Source organism: Scomber scombrus, chromosome 22, assembly GCF_963691925.1.
Source record: "Scomber scombrus chromosome 22, fScoSco1.1, whole genome shotgun sequence".
Lineage (NCBI taxonomy): Eukaryota > Metazoa > Chordata > Actinopteri > Scombriformes > Scombridae > Scomber > Scomber scombrus.
Genome location: NC_084991.1, coordinates 6915216 through 6932214, shown reverse-complemented (window position 1 = coordinate 6932214; position 16999 = coordinate 6915216). Strand labels below are relative to the sequence as shown.

At 41.6% G+C, this 16999-nt stretch overlaps 1 protein-coding gene across 2 annotated transcripts in view; it reads right to left on the bottom strand.

Annotated features, from left to right (window-relative positions):
* The window catches only part of cdk17 (cyclin dependent kinase 17), a 39530-nt gene that overhangs the window by 3891 nt on the left and 18640 nt on the right, over positions 1-16999 (bottom strand). For both annotated transcript variants that reach the window (XM_062443783.1, XM_062443784.1), the window contains exons 2-11: positions 15607-15751; positions 11736-11900; positions 6502-6635; positions 3013-3138; positions 2481-2537; positions 2266-2380; positions 1865-1959; positions 1400-1462; positions 1047-1170; positions 815-935 (exon numbers count right to left, since the gene is read on the bottom strand). In XM_062443783.1, coding sequence (XP_062299767.1) covers positions 815-935; positions 1047-1170; positions 1400-1462; positions 1865-1959; positions 2266-2380; positions 2481-2537; positions 3013-3138; positions 6502-6635; positions 11736-11900; positions 15607-15733 — 1127 coding nt within the window. In that variant the 5' untranslated portion in view covers positions 15734-15751. The remainder of the gene's footprint in view (positions 1-814; positions 936-1046; positions 1171-1399; positions 1463-1864; positions 1960-2265; positions 2381-2480; positions 2538-3012; positions 3139-6501; positions 6636-11735; positions 11901-15606; positions 15752-16999) is intronic.

Sequence of the window (16999 nt, the reverse complement as noted above, 5' to 3'; positions counted from 1 at the left end):
CTATAAGATAAAAAGTCAAAAATAAACACAAATGTGCATTATTAGTTATTCTTATGTACTGTATACATACATAGTATCACATAGTGTATGATATGAAACAGTAAAGTAATCAATCTTACGTTTTCCGAGGCTTTTACAAACTTCATCTGAGGTCAAAAGATACTTTTCAATTTGAGCCCAACCAGCACAGGATTTCTGAGGCTGATTCTGATATTTGAGTTTTAAAAAATCTGACAATGGCTAATACTAATTGTCTTTACACAACCCACAACATGACATTTTTGATGAGGCTCCCATAAATTAGTGTTCTTAACAATTGTGACCAAGAAATGCTCTATATTGTGTAATTAAATTGTGTACATGTACTAACGTTTTACAGTGGAAAAACTACTCTGTATTCTGTACTACTGTCACTACTCTTGGTAGACAAACACTCTTATAAAAGGAATCTTTCACATTTCTGTACTTCAATTTCCTATCATTTATCAGCTGACGTAAACACAATATTGATATAGAGTATTAGCATTGAGTTAATATTGGCCTATATATTGATCTCACCGATTCATCAGTCAGACTCAATTTTCAGTTTCACGTTTAAGGTGAAGGAGAAGTTTTTACATCTACAGTTCTGTGAATAATTCATGATGCTGCTGAAGATGGTGTACAATTACAATCAAGAGCTCCAGAACAGACTGTTTTGCCAATTTCTATTCATTATTTTTTGCTGGAGTCATTGACTAATGGATTAATCATGTCTGTACTAAGCAGTAGTGTTGATAAAACAAGTATTAGTACAGTGTTGTGAGGATCGTACCACATGTCGATCTGCGTTGAATACTCTGAAGAACCCAGGAGAACATCAGGAGGCCGGTACCACAGGGTCACCACCTCATTGGAGTAAGTCTTAGTAGGGACAGACTTGGCTCTTGCGAGACCTGGAAATCCACCAAAGACATCAAGACACATTAGGATTATGCTACATCACAGTTATTGCACGGATGACGTGATCACTCCTGCTCCTCTTCCTCCTCTCTCTCTCCTCTTACCAAAATCAGCCAGTTTGAGCTCTCCTCTCTCATTGATGAGGAGATTCTGGGGCTTCAGGTCCCTGTGGAGAACTTTCCTCTTGTGACAATACGACAGCCCTCGCAAAATCTGGAACAGGAAGACCTGGAAAAATATTTCATGTGATCAGAAACCAGTAACGTGAAAAGGTGCCGCGATTTGGCCATCCTGACAAAACACTCGTGAACCTTATTTCATATCAGTGACATCGTATTTATCAGTCGTAGAAAAGAGCAAAAAAACAGTAACAGAGGGGTTAAATAGCGTGAGGATAGAACTGAGATAACAAGGTAAAGAATAAAAAAGATCAGCAGTAATAGAGGCTTGTCCTCACCTTCACGTTGTGCATGCTCATTATGTTTCCACAGTCATCCATGTACTGCTTCAGATCCTTATCCTACAGGAAGAGACCATGCATCAGACAGGAAGTAGACACAATGACACAAAATTTTATTATTATTTTCCTCGTCTCTTTATCTCGCTGAGCTTCTCTCACCTCCTATTGAGGCATCAAATGTTCCCTCATATCTACGTGAAGGATAACTCCAGTTTTATACAACTGCTTTCCTCTATTCCCTTCCTGTAGATCACTTTCCACTGCTTTTATCTTGTGAAAATATTTCCTCCTATGCTGTCCTTGAATAACTTTCTTATAAATAGTAAAAGTTGATAATCTGATATCATTGTAAAACACAAAATGTCCTCTGATTACATGTGACAGATTCACCTTTATGTGTAGTTTGGCACTAGGAGTGAATAAGAGTTGTGTGTCTGTCACGTACAAACAGCAGACTCTTACCAGGTACTCGAACACAAGCGTGAGGCTCTTGTCGGTGTGGACGATGTCGTGTAACGTCACAATGTTGGCGTGTTTGAGGTCCTTCAGTAACGACACTGCGGAGACAGAAAAAACACATTTAGCACCTTTTAATGAGACGCTTGCGCTGTGTGGTGATTGAGGCCAAAGCCCCAAAAAAGCTACAATATGTAACCCTAACCCTATAACCCTAAACCATTGGTCTTTTTTGGTGGACCGATCCTTTAGACAGCAGACTAAAAAAATCAATCTCCAATCTGTGATCATTACAAGAAATGCCCAATATGGGTTTAGGGTTATTCTTTAAGTATTTTAATTCGTCAAATCATTATCTGGCTGTGTTGGTGAAAAGTTAGTGGAAAGAAAAAAAAGAAGTGGCTTACCTTCTCTGATGGCGGTGCATGGCGCTCCCTCCTCGTGCTCCAACCGAATCTCCTTCAGCGCCACCAGGTTGTCCGTCAGCTTACTGCGTCCTTTAAATACTGTGGCGTATGTACCCTGAATGCAACACGCAATGTTTAAAAGGTTTAATATTACAGATGCAACACAAGTTGAGGATAAAGAGCACATATTTCTTTTCATTATGGGCGAGTCTCACCTCTCCCAGCTTGTCCAGCTTAATGTACGTCTCCAACTTCCCAAAACCGATCTCCGACTGAGGAAAAGACAGGAAAAAGTCAGAATTATGCATACATTCAGTTAAAAGTCCACTTATGAAGACACTTATGATTCAATAACTTGTTCTTGTTGGAAAGCTTTTGTGATAAACATAAATCTGCTCCTCGCTGATAATCTGGAACAAAAGCTGCATCATCATCACACAGCAGCTGAGTGTTATGATCTAATCTGATTGGTTAAAAAAGGAAGGAGGTGAGCGCTTGCGAGTCCAGATTAATACATACTAGGCTCACACGGGCCAGTTTCTATGGTAACCGGCACAGAGGGAGTCTGCGAAGCAATAAAAGACAGCACGCACAGAGGAAGGCGCGCACACACACACACACACACACACACACACACACACACACACACACACACACACACACACACACACACACACACACACACACACACACACACACACACACACACACACACACACACACACACACACACACACACAAACTGACCAGCGAGGCTCGGCGGGAGCGACGGCTGAGCGGCTGGTCGAAGGGCGGGCTGCTGAGCTGCAGCTTCTCCAGGTAGCCGTCGGGGATTCGGATGTCGGCGGGCAGCGATAGACGCTTGTTGAGGTCCTGAAACACAAGAAACACACACACATGATATTTAGCTTGTGGGGAAACTTGGATTTTGACATTCCTGTAGTGGATGTTTTCAAAAAGTTGTTTTTTCCCCCAGGTGACACATTTTTGACAGATTTTGTTTTAAAGGGCAAAAAAGGTAGATGACAAGATGCAGCTCTTCATACACATACTTAAATTGAACATACACTAGTAAATGAACCACACGTGCTTCCAATTATACACATAGTGATAGAACACACTGTTACATCCCCTGTGTCTATATGTAGTGTGAGGCATGTTTCAGCAGCAGGCAGCACAAGACAATGTAGTCCATCCACCCACACACACACCCACAAACCCCCCCACACACACACACAGAGGGTGTCTGAAATAACTCCCTCTCATCTCCTCCTACTCCCCGAGAGAGGAGACTGAGATCAGGTTGTTCACCATCTTATGGAGGGTAATAATAACAGCTGAAGGGTGACAGCGGCTCAATGGCAAAACATGAGCGGGAATCGGATTGCGATTGTGAAAACACACCTACGGGTAAACAGAGAACACACACACACACACAATCATGTATATGTTTATTAATGTTTACAGGTCATATGTGTAGTCATCTAACTCGTCTCATATCTTACTGTTGTGATCTATTCTGGGATCAAAATGAGTCCACAGTTGACATGATGCTGACTGATGGGGGGGAAAAAAAGAGCGAGTGGTGTAAAAATATGACGCGAGTAGACGCTGCATCAGGTTTTGAAACGCGGTTGAAGTTATTGTGCACTGTGAAGTTTGGCCTCTCTCATCTCATTACTGTAGCTCGTGATGCTGCTGCTCAGACGAGCTGCCAGAATGATCACACCTGAGAGCTCAAATAAAAGAAATGTGAGGAGAATTATTACATAAGGTGACTCTGTACAGCTTTGTGTCTGATGTAATATGCTGTCTAAAAAAAATTAAAAAATCAGTATTTCATGTCACCGTAACACATTTTTCTCCCTTAGAGTTATCTTCAGTTTGTGAAGCACTGTGTCGCTTAATTTGTTAGTCTCATGCGAGCAGTGCTGATTATTCCAAATACAACATTTTTAACAATATTCCACAAATATGAATAAATCTGTTCAAATAAGATAACAGAAAGTCATCACTGGGTTTAGTTAATGAGTTGAATTATATTTCCAATGATGAAATTTAGGAGGCAACTCGGAATATGGCTGAATATCATTTGACATTTTTCTTTACTATCGCCATAATCACAACTGACTTTTAGTACATCTTTGAAGAATATGTTCTCTGAACCCTTTTTTCATTTGATACAAGAAGCTGAATGTTTCATGATGTCAGAACACAAGCAAACATACAATAACTACCAAAAATAGCCTCAAATATGATTTAAATCAGGAGTTATGTGATCACAGAAAAAAGATTATAAATCAGCACTAGCTTTTTGATACTTGACACATTTTAGTGAGTATCCAAGTGCCATTATGGAAATCAAGCCCTAGTTTTGAGGTGAAGTACTTTTAAAGTGATGTTGAGTTTAAGATTTAATGGTTTAGAATTATAAATAATCACTGGGCTCACGCTACACTGTGAAAACTGACTGCACAAGTATAGAACTAATGCTGGAATGTGTGTGTGATGTAGAGGTATTTGTAAAATTGTTTGTTTTCTTTATATACATATCAAGCCATACATACTTGACCAACAGTTTGACAGGATACATTTCAAATCATACAGGGAATTATCACACTGGCGAATGAGGTAAAAACACCTTAAATCAAACTGTTTGATCGATGAGAAATGACTGAAGGATTTCTTAGACTTGTTCACGATGGAAATGGATTTCAGCCAATCAAGACCTCCATTTTAGTTGTATGAGCTTATGTAATGGGATAACCTTGATTGAAAGCTGATGTTTGGTAATAGAAGCCAGTCGATGAATGTTCTCTGTGCCCTTAACCTCCTTAACACAAAAGCTTCATTAAAACCTCCAGCAGCATCATAAAAAACACAAGAGAAGCAGCTCTGTGCTCATGTAACACAGCTTATGTATGTGTATGGTGTGTGTGTGTGTGTGTGTGTGTGTGTGTGTGTGTGTGTGTGTGTGTGTGTGCGCACCAGCTCCCCGCATCCTTGAGTTCCTCTTGTTTTGTTTTGTTTGCACCTACAAATGAGGCAGACACTCCAACAGACCGAAAAATAGGTCAGCGTGTGTGTATGCGAGACTGAACTGTACTCAATGATGCTGTCAAGGTGGGTCGTGTCAGACTCACTCCTCTGCCAGCAGGGGGCAGGAAGCCCCCAGGCTCCGACGATCATGATCATCATCATCATCATCATCATCATCATGACACATCCCCTCAGGTTGATCATTTATAAAGATGATATATTGAGGACATATTCTGAATGCAGAGCAGCGTAAAGCCACATAAAGCCAACGTTTAGCATTCTTTTAGAAGCAGCACAGAGGTTTGCCACCTTTTTTCAGCTTATGTAAGCACTGCTGTTAAATAATACAACAAGAAGAATGGAAATGAATAAAAGCTCGGAGCAAAAAATTATCTCACACAAAAACCAGTTTAAAATTAGAAAGTAACAGGAAGGAAAAAAAACAACCCTGAGAATCATGAGGACTTTTCTTATTTGTCTTCTTCACATTTTATTTGCTGAGCTTTGTATAAGCGACTGTATCTAGTGATCCCTGAAGGCCACTGTAGACAATTCATCATCTTTGTCCCTGCGAGTATTTAAAGAAAGCTTCCTCTGGTTGCTGAAAACCTTCACAGCTTTTAGTATGAATGAGTCTTCTGTATCGATTGTGCCTCGTTTCCAGAGATTTAAAAGATTCATTTGCATGCATGTAATTTTATTATTCTGCATTTTATTTTGAAGAGGGTAGAAAGTGAAATAGGATTGATGTACCAACGTTGAGAAGGTGTTTAAATTGATCACATACATCCTTAAAAAGAAGAACAAAGGAGACCCCTATCCAAGTGTGCTGTCTCACGCTGGCTGTGGTGGTCTGCATGTAGAAAATCACCACAGTTCTAACTGCTGTGGTCCTTAGGGAGCAGGACTATCAGTATCATGACACCCCAGACACTGAGAGCCCATTAGGAGACGAAGCCCCCCTCCTCACCCCCCTCTAACCTCCTCCCGACTTAGATCTCCCATGAGGCTTAGATGGAGAGGGAAAGAAGAGGAGGAGGAGGTGAAGAGCAGACCAGTAGGAGGGGAGAAGGGGTGAAGGGCGGAATGCAGACTTGCCTCGTAAGCCGTTTTTGTGGGTATTGTGCAGTGTGTGCGCGTGTGCGTGTGTGTGTGTGTGTGTGTGTGTGTGTGTGTGTGTGTGTGTGTGTCTCTCACCTCCATGGAGATTCGCCGGTGGACTCGGTTCCTCAGGCAGACGCCGGTTGGAGACTGAACCTCGTCCGAAGACGTTCCTGATGCTTGGTCGCTCTCCCCGTCTGAACCCATCTTCAGATTCTCATGCACGATGTCTGACAGAGGAGACACATGAATACATTAAATAACACAGAAACACATGTTGAATATTTTAAGGGTAACACATGCTATTGGATAAATCAGATGGAAGTTGTCCTTTTATTAAAAAATCTAGTCTGTTTAATATTAAGGATGCAGCAGAACCAGAGTTATCGCCTGCATGCAGTCTTCTTTTTTGTCAAAACCTGGCAACTACATTACCCACAATTCCACTCAACTGCGAACAGTTCGGTTGGACATTAAGGTGTATTATATTGTAGGCTAGACTGAAGCGGAGATGAAGGGTGGGCTGCAGAGGTCTGGAAATGTCACGTCTTTCTCACTCCACACCCAGTTTTGAGACGGACATTGGTGTGTAAAATTGGCGGAGTCACCCTTTAACAGTCGGGTCTATAAAACCAGAAAATAGTTTAAAAATGCCGTAAAAATTTCTCAGAGCCATTGGGAATGTCTTAAAATCTTAAACACCAACGTTTAAAACCAAAAGATATTGAATTTATAGTCCTATAAAATAGAGAGGCGGCAAATCTCCAAATTTGAGACACTGGAAGCAGCAAATATTTTACCTTTACATCATAAATTCTTTAAATTGATTACTTTTTCCTAATCAACTACTTGACTAATGATTTAAGCTTTACAAATGACTAAAATGACAATGATTTATAGATACTGAACAGATGCTACACCCATACAGACATATTCAGTTAGTCAGTGACCCCCAAACTCAGGGTGCGCATAAACCCAGGGTGCAACTAAACGTGTCACACATCAGTCGACATATGTTCCCTTATACGTGAATAACTGCTGCGCTGCATCGCATTAATTGGTGGAGCTGAGCCCTCGTTAATGTTATTAGTTCCACCTGTGGCTCTCTTGCTCTGACAAGCCTAAATGTCTGCAGCGAATTAAAAAAAAAAAAAAAAACAGGCCTGGGAATCTTAATCATGTGGAAACAATAAATTACCACTGAGGTCCTCATCAGGCAAACATGTCAGTGTCTATGTTAAGAAGCAGAAGTCTAACTCGCCCTCAGGTTCATTGACAGTATAGCAGGTGAGCTTTTTGCTTTTTTGTTGATGTTTTTTTAGGCAGAGTTTAACATGTGTTTTTCATCCTCACAATAGAAATGAATGAGAAACATGCAGTTCATGTTTTTAATCATGTTATTTTATTCAATCTCAGATCTATGCATATTTGTAAGGAGGTTGCATGACAGAAAATTATTGGGAACAGCTGCTGTTGTAATGGAAGAAGCTGTAGTCATGGAAGTAAGTAGTGATAACGTTTTTGCACTTTAAATTGTACTTCAACTTTAAATTGAATACAGGGTAGAAATAGAAGCTTTTCTGTGCTTTAAAAGACTTTAAATAAGCATATTTAGACCCGCGCCACCTACCACGCCCCCTCCCTTCCGTCGTCTCCTCTCAGACCCTTGTAACCCCCGAGGCCAAAGATTAAACACTCCAGCTCGCGCCACTTCCTCCAGGGCTGTAAAACTACCACCACTACCATAGCACAGCAGGAGCAAATGCACTGATGTACAAACCATATGCACCCCTCCCCTCCCAAACTCCCCAACTCCAAACACACACACACACACACACACACACACAGTTAATGAGTAGCCATGGCTGAGCAGCTCTCTGTCATCAGTGTGTCAGCGCCGCCAAGCATGCAGTCTGTCATCAAATGTGAAAGCACCGAGCGGAGAAGCGGAGCGAAAAGATGATTAACTGTGTGGAATTATTTCAAAAACATGATATTTCTCTAAATATTACATTAAAGATGATTCATCACAAGTATTAGACTAAATTCCAGGGGAAACTTTGGCACTTTAACAAACTTTTTTCCTTCTTAAATCTCAATTTTTTTCTTTTCAAAGTTCAGTTGATAAAGTCCTGCTTCATTACTCTGCGGTGTAGCCACAAGCCGAGGGCACACTTTGCCCCAGAACGTGAACCTGTCTGTGGTCATCTGGTTAAAAGGTTTGCTCCGATTATAGGAAATTCTGCTCTATTTTTAGAAACTCAAATGTTTTTTGGGATTTTCCTCTAGGGCTGACCCTGCTCGTCACTGTTTATCCAAATATGGCTCATGTGAGCGTTGGGTTCAGTTGGAACCTTTAACATACAGATAATTACATGGTTTTAAATACGGATTAAAAACAACATAACATAACTCTCAAAAAAGATGCAACAATTAAAAAGTGAATTCATTATTTATGAATTAAACTTAAGTGGTAGTTCCCACTGTCCATTTTATGTGCTGCAGTTCTTTAATTGACTGTCACGAAAAGTACGTACGAAATGTTTACAATTACGGAAATATTTAGGTTCTCAGCAGCTACACAATGTTATTAGACAGTAATGTTGACATTACTGGGAAAGTTGTAGAAATTAAATGATATTGAAGGTACTACGAAAATTTTACATTTACGAAAATATTTTCACGAAATATTTAGGTTCTCAGCAGCTACAAAATGTTATTACGGAGTAGTAGAAAAGTAGTAGAAAGCAGTGAAAATACAGGACGACAAATTCAATGAGACTTTTGTCCTCAACACATACATCTACATTAACTTGTGAGACTCTTGAAGGGATGTGGTTGACCATGTTTTGTCACTGCGGATGTTTTTTGTAAGAGGCAGCATGTGGTCGAGCAGATAGATGTGAATAGCTGAGATGCATCGGTGTTCGCTGCAAAAAGGTGCACGCACCTTTGTACAGACAACTCCTACGCACACATTGTTCATGCTTTAATAAATAAATGAGAGCCTCCTAACCCAGTTATTTTCCCTCTATAAACACCTGAAATGACTCATCCTCATCCCACTTTTCTTCTTTGACAACTTCCAAATAATCTCTCACGTCTCACACGTTTCTTGCTCCGCTTCAAAAACCCTTGCCGATTCCTTTCACTTCCCGCTTCTCCACTTCACTCACCACACTTCTCTGTCTTAGTTTCTCTTGTGCAAGGAGGTTTTTGTAGGCCCTCAACACATTCCTCCGCTACCTGCGCCTTTCAAGCTCTTCACAAAAAGCCTCCAAAATGATCTCATCTGTCCTACTTTCTTTTCCTTTCACATTCGTCTCCATTATCTCTCGCTATTGTATGTCTTCCCTCGCCCACCCCTCTCCCAAAAAACAATCTCACAATATTTTCACTTTCTCCCAAGTTACATTCTTTTACCTCCGACCAGCCAAACCTGCCTGAAAAACCCCAAAATCTGTTTTGAAACATTCCTCCTTCATGGTTTTGTTTGAGTGTCTCTTCATATCTTTCCCCCCTGCCTCCAAAAATCTTTAAAGATGTCATTCTCCACCTTATTTTTTGATCTTTCTTTCCTCCTACATCCTCCCTACACTTCCCTCCCCGTCTAGAAACATAACTAAGTCTTCTTGATCTTTTCCTCTTGCTATCCGTCACTCCTCGTCTTCCTCTTCTCGCCCCGTATTCGGCAGCTTTGCTAATCAGCACACATAGTACCCGAACCAATATGTGAATACACTGATGTCCTACTTAACTGTCCTGTTTTTAGATGTCCTTTATCTAGGCCAGGGTCCAGTGCGAGGCTCAACGGGTCCTCCACAATATCTGCCATCTACAAAAATTAGCCTAGAGAAGCGATAATCGTCGTATCATTGCCAATAACAAAAAGAGTGTGTGATTTCAAAGTAGTGTGAAGATGAACAGATTGTTTGCACAGATGCTGTTATTGCTTCGCGGCCATGCGGAAAAAATCAGTGTCTGTGTAACACAAGTGATTCTATGTTTGTTTAAGGTTTAAGGCAGCATTTGTCTGATAGAGTGAAGTGGAACTTATCAAACAGGCTGTGAAAATAATCATCAATCTGGTATGAATGTCAGTTTATGAAAGGATGGAGGTTAAACAGTCAGGATTACACTAATTGATCAATCTGAAAACACTCAAATATGTCAATTAAACTACTACACAGCCTACACATCAGCATGCACTTTCAAGTTATCTGCTTTTAAAAATACATATATTATTATTCAGAACTATGTACTGTATTGAGTTTCCATTTTTTGGGCTTATAACCATCGTTGCTGAAGGTGTAAATGTGCAGAGCAGCAATTTTGCCTACTGTTCTCTCTACTAACACAAAACGGAGTAAACTAGTGAGCTGGTGCTGAATGTTTCATCCTGACACCAAACCATCTGAGAAATGTAAAGAGGCATTTTGGATTCAACACTTGCTGACTTTGTAAAAAACAACTGCCTTACATAGCAAGTAACAGCACTTGAGGCAATTCATCAGATTTTGCACATCTCCCTCTGGCTTTACACAACTTTTTTCCCATATGCAGTAGTACGCCCCGATACTTGAAATAAGACTAAGCGTAAAATCGGCAGAGTTCCCCTTTAACAGACAGCACAGGGGTCTGGGGCACAACCACATGCATATGGTTAAAGATTTTAATAAGGTACAGCAACTGATGTTTGCACCAACAGCGTGTTTTTATTGGAATCAGCCCGTCTGCTGGTCAAAACAAACTGGAAGATTTAACTGTAACCGTGTGCTGGAGACCTCAACCCCTCCAGATCCCGCCAAATCAGCTTTTTTTTCTTTCATCTTTAGGCTTTGCTTGACTAAAAAACAAAAATTCCTGGAGCCAGTTAGACTTTGATACCTACAACACTAGTGTCATTCTGTCCTGTGAATCATCTCGTCACCCTCGGGGCTGTCCTGACCACCCCAAGCTTGCAATCTGTTGCTGCTTTGAATGGTCTCAACATCGTCTCCCTTCTAACCCTCAGGATGAGCCACGCTGCCATGGATCAACTGTGATTAACCAGTTTACACAGGAAACGGCGTCATGTTTGACTGAAGCCCCCATCCAGCTGTCACTCGGGTGAAAATAGCCCCGCTGAGGGCGAAGAGAGAAGCCACCCTGTGGTACTCACTATAGTAAGAGCGAGTTTGAGAATGTAAAGAGGATGGAAATCTCAGGACCATGACAAGTTTCCTGTTTGTTCCCAGATGCCATCTGCTCTCCTGCTACTCACTTCCTTCTGTGTGTTTGTGTGTGTGTGCATGTGCGTTTAAGTGTGTGAACATGTGCGTGCGTCTCACCCAGACGACTGCCGTTGCGAGGCATTGCCATGAAGGACCCCAGGGTGCCTCCGATGACGCTGTGCGGCCGGCGGAGGGGGGGCTTCTTGAAGGAGCCGGTGTACTGGTGCAGGAACGAGTGCATGCTGTGGGAGGTTGGTGGGCGGCCGTTCCTCATGAAGGGCTCTGAAACACAACAAGAACTGTCAGAATTTCTGCTTTTCATCAACTCAACAGAGACTTTGCATCAGAAATGTCTCAGAAGTCACATCGGGCCCCAACATGGTGAGACACTAAATATCAACTCTGATCTTCTTCAACTTCCAGCAGCGTGTTCTTCATTAGAAACGCTCGCTGTGTGGCCGAGCTTTGTTTAAACCAACTGAACTTTATTTCACAATTTTAAGTCAAGGTCCTGATGTTTCCAGAAACACTAAACATCGGGCTCAATTATGGAGAAATGAGAGTAAATAAGTGATGTAAGGTTGCAGTAACTAACTCAATATGAGCAGAGTAAAAGGTTTTTCTAACTCTTCAACTACTCAAGAAGGAAACAGAATTGAAGCGGTTAATAACGTCAAAGGAAAACCTCAAATGAACCCACTGCCTGACTAATGTGGCCGAACAGCACAAGAATTAAAAAATGTGGATGCAGTGCAGGATGATTGATAGCTAATAAGTAATTATGTTACTCTAATGATGAGCAAGTCATGAGCCTCACTAATAGGCCTGTGCTGGCAGTAATCTAATTTCCAGTCCTAGTTGACAAGGAAACACTGTGAGCAAACAGTGCAATCTCTCCCTGTGGGCAGAGTAGCTGTCAAGAGCCAAGCAACACCTGGACCAAAAGGCCAGAAATCATCCCATGGTGACTGATAGATCTGCATCAGACTGGCCGACTCTCTACAGAGGAGATACACTTGTGTGTGTGTGAATGTGTGGTGACGGGTAATACGTCTTTCTTCTACATGCCAGCTTCACTTTGGCTCATTCTTGCCTTTTAAACTCGGAGTTGACAGACATTGCTGTGTTCACACATGTCAACCTAACACATGAACATTATGCTGCCTTCAGGTGCCTGTCAGCTTTATCAGCACTACAAGCTAACCATGCTTGTAGCATATAAAAGGAGGTAAATACCATTCTTCAGGGCTAGTTGGGATTTTCATTACATTCATGGACAGAGTACAGCAACTGAAAAGTACATACGAAATGTTTACATTTATGAAAATGTGTAGGTTCATAGCAGCTACAAAATGTTATTAGAAGATTAAATTTGACATTAGTGAGAAAGTTGTAGACATTAAATGATCACATAAAGTACGTACAAAATGTTTATGTTTAGGTTCTCAGCAGCTACAAAATGTTAATGCAGAAAAGTAGTAGAAACCAGTGAGGAAGACAAATCAAATGAGACTTTTGTCCTCACATTTGCCTCTTCTGTCCTCAACACGTACATCTACGTTAAGTATTCTGAGACTCTTGAAGGGATGTGGTTGACCAGATAGATGTGAACTGCTGAGATGTATCAGTGTTCATTGCAAAAAGGTGCACGCACATGTTTGTACAGACAGTCACACGTATCTTGCTCCAAAAGTACAAAATAATACAGCATTTCTTCTTGAGTTTGAAAGTTTATTCTTGACTTAGATAACCTGTAAGGTTATCTTACTTCTCCACCACTCCTGAGGCATCCTCCACTGAAGAACTCCATTGCCATCCCACTTAAACATCTCCATGCTTCCACAGGTATGTCATCTGGACCAACTGCCTTTCTACTAATCATCCTCTTCATAGCCGTCCTCACTTCATTCTTGGTAATCCACCATGCTTCCTGATTCACTGCCCACATCATCCATTCTTTTTCCATTCATTAGCCCCTAAAAGTTCTCCTTCTACCTTTTCCATACATTCCTCGCTAGTCATCACATTTCACTATCCATCCTTCATCACCCTAACTTGCTGCTGCACATCGTTCCAAGCTCAGTCCTTCTGTCTAGCCAATTGGTACAAGTCCTTTTTCTTCTTTCGTAGTGTCCAATATCTCATAGAGCTCGCCATATTTCTTTTCCTTAGCTTTCACCACCTCATCTCCTTGTACTCCTGTCTACTTTCTTCATCTCCCACTTATCCCACTTCTTCTTCGCCAACCTCTTCTTCTGTATACTGTGTTTCTTCATTCCACCAACAAGTCCCCTTATCGTCTTTCCTCTGTCCAGATGATAAACCAGGTACCTTCTTACCAGTACCTTCACCACTTCTGCAGTAGTTACCCAGCAACTCTTCACTACCATCCAGTACCTATCTTAATTCCTCCTTAAACTCCTTGACCTCGGCTCTACTTTCATTCTCTTCCTCTTCTATTCCTGGTCTCCAAGGTCTTTCTAAAGACCACTGTCCGATGTTGCCAAGCTACATTCTCCTGTCAACAACCTTGCAGTCTTCAATCAATTCAATTTCCAGCTTCATATTCATCACTCTCTTCAGCTCCAACACACTCTTGACATATTCTTCCTTCAGGATTACCCCTGCCCAATTTCTCCTCCCATCCACACCACATGGTTGAACAGTTTGAATCCACCTTTGATGCCTTACTCCCCTTCCAACTGGTCTCTTACACACAGTATACCTACAGTCCTCTCTTTATTGCTGACATTCATAGTTCCGACTCTGACCTCCACACTCCTACCCTTCCTCCTTTCCTGCTGCCTCCTGACATGCCTTTCCCCTCTCGTTCTCATTTGCCCAACAGGAACATAGTTTCCACAGGCACCCTGCTGGTCAACAGTACTGGTGGCAGCAATTGGTAACCCGTACCTCCATCAATCCGGTATGGAAATCTGATTCATGATCCACGTATTTGATTTGGCATAGGTTTTACACCGGATACCCTTCGTGACGCAACTCTCCCCATTTATCCAGACTTCGGCAGTAAGAATGTACCGGCTTGTGCATCCCTAGTGGCTGCGGATGAAGTTTAAAAAGCTGCATTTATTAGAGAGAATGTCAGTCAAAGAACAGGAACGTTGCATAAAAGATGGATGTGTGCGTCCACTTATTCTGGCAGCTGTCAAACACAAGTGCCAGCCAATTACTTTCATGTGTCTATCAAACCAGCAGCCCATAGGAGACGTGCTGTGCTGTGGGGTCAAAACAGGTAGAGTGTTATATAACTAAAAGAAGTCAAGGAGAGTGTGTTTGCCTATACACTACCTGTGAATGCTTCAGTAGCTCCTCTGCTCTTACTCCTGTTACATAACTTGATACAGAGCTGTAGTGGAAGTCCATTACAGCTGTTACTGACACACTTAGTGTGTTCTTACTCTCTCTTCATTAAGTTCAGTGCTTCATAATTTAAAACCCCCTGAGAGCTACTAAGATACTGAAAGCTCTCTATGTGTGAGTGTAGATTTTATATTCCCTGCTGATGGATGTGTGCAGGAAGATATTAAATAGGATCCTTGGCATTTCCTGCCCGCTGTTCCAGTAATGCTCTACAAACATTTTAACACTCTTTTACAGTGTCACACAGATGTATTTTATATTAACTGTAGCTCTTTCATAGGAGATTTTTAAATTTTTCATTAATTGGTCCACTCTTTGACAGTATTTTTGACAGATGTATGATATATGTATTGATTAGATTTTCTTGTATCGAATGAATAGCAGCAGATCACTCAAAGGTTGTTGTGTTTTCTGCTGCAAGATGATGTTGATCACTAAAGCTCAAACAATGCTCCAGTTATACAAAATGTAGAGAAAAGGGAAGAAATACCCAAGCTGCTGGTTATACACCAAAGTCTGTTTTTTTATCTCATACATTTCTAGGTTTTGAAAAACAAACACTGAATATAATGAATGATAATCTTTTCAGACAGATACAAACACTGACCATTGTCCTTGGTGCCGCCGTCCTCGATGGTCATCTGCTCGGCCAGTTCAGACAGAGACTCGTCGATGGTCTGACTTGGGCGGAGTGTTAACGACAGACGCTTCTTAATCCTCTTCATCTTCTCCATGGCAGGGCAGTGCACGGCCTGCAGGACGCACAGAAACACACGGGGGTATTAATATTAATAATAATAGCATTGATATTAATATATTCATTCACTGAAAGAAAAAAAAATCAAGCTCACACAACATTCAGAGGACTATTTTGGTTTGTACTGCATTAATGCATGCATTTGCCCCAGCCCCTGCCCCTTTGTTACCATCATTATATTGTGATTTAAAAGATACACACACACGCTAGAGAGTGAATCCTATTTTCTCTTTGATTGCATTGGGTGATATAGTATATTACATTTTGTTGTAAGACTCGATGATACATGCTGTTTAAATATGGGTTTCTATAATTCAACAGGTTATGCTGTGAACTATATTGGTATTTTAACATCTTATTCCATGTCCCCTTTTTAACTTGGAGCATCTGCCCCTCTAAAGGTCTGTGCTTTGGCCCTGGTGTATGTGTGTGAACAGCGTGGGGGATTTCAGAGGGGCCTGTACAGTCCCAAATATCTCAACTCATGAATAACATAAAGCTGCTTTTAATTTGATATTCATTCACTCTGCAAATGCTTGAAGAGCACATGAATAAAGCATGAACAGAGCATGAATAAAGGATGAATATCACTGTCTTGAATACAGCCGTTTTCACTTACACACTCCCATTTAAAACAGCGAGAGATTAATGAACTCTAACCGAAAGAGTCAAATCAGTCAACAGACACGCACGCGCGCACACACACACACAGGTCTACGAGCACATGCGAGTGTTGTTCCAGACGAGTGTGTTTGTGTTGACGCAGCAGTCGCCCAGGTCACAGGAAACACCTTGCTCGAGCTCCCTAATGCCAGTCCCTGCTCATTGTGTTGCTGTGTGAACGCCCCCATGTGTGTGTGTGTGCGTCTGTGAGGAAGGGGCACGCTGGGTGAGCGTAGGAAATGCAGTGAGGAAGCAGCGACAGAAATGCCCCGCCCGTCCAGCCCGACCCCTGGCGGAAAACGAGCTGACCCCTGCCGTCACCGCTGCTTTCTTTCTCTCTTCCTCTTTCTCTCTTTTAGTTTCTCTCTCTCTCAATCTCTCTCAAGGTCGTTAGCTCCCCTCGTACTCATGAGACACCATCTGCCTGTCTGTTAACACACACACCCCTTCGGCAATTTGTCATTCATGACACCGCATGGAGAGAATCACTTCATCAATCAGTGTCGGGGCGTGCGACCACAGCAACACACTATCGCAACCCGTCCATCTGATTCTCTACAACGGAAACTACAAAAAGCTT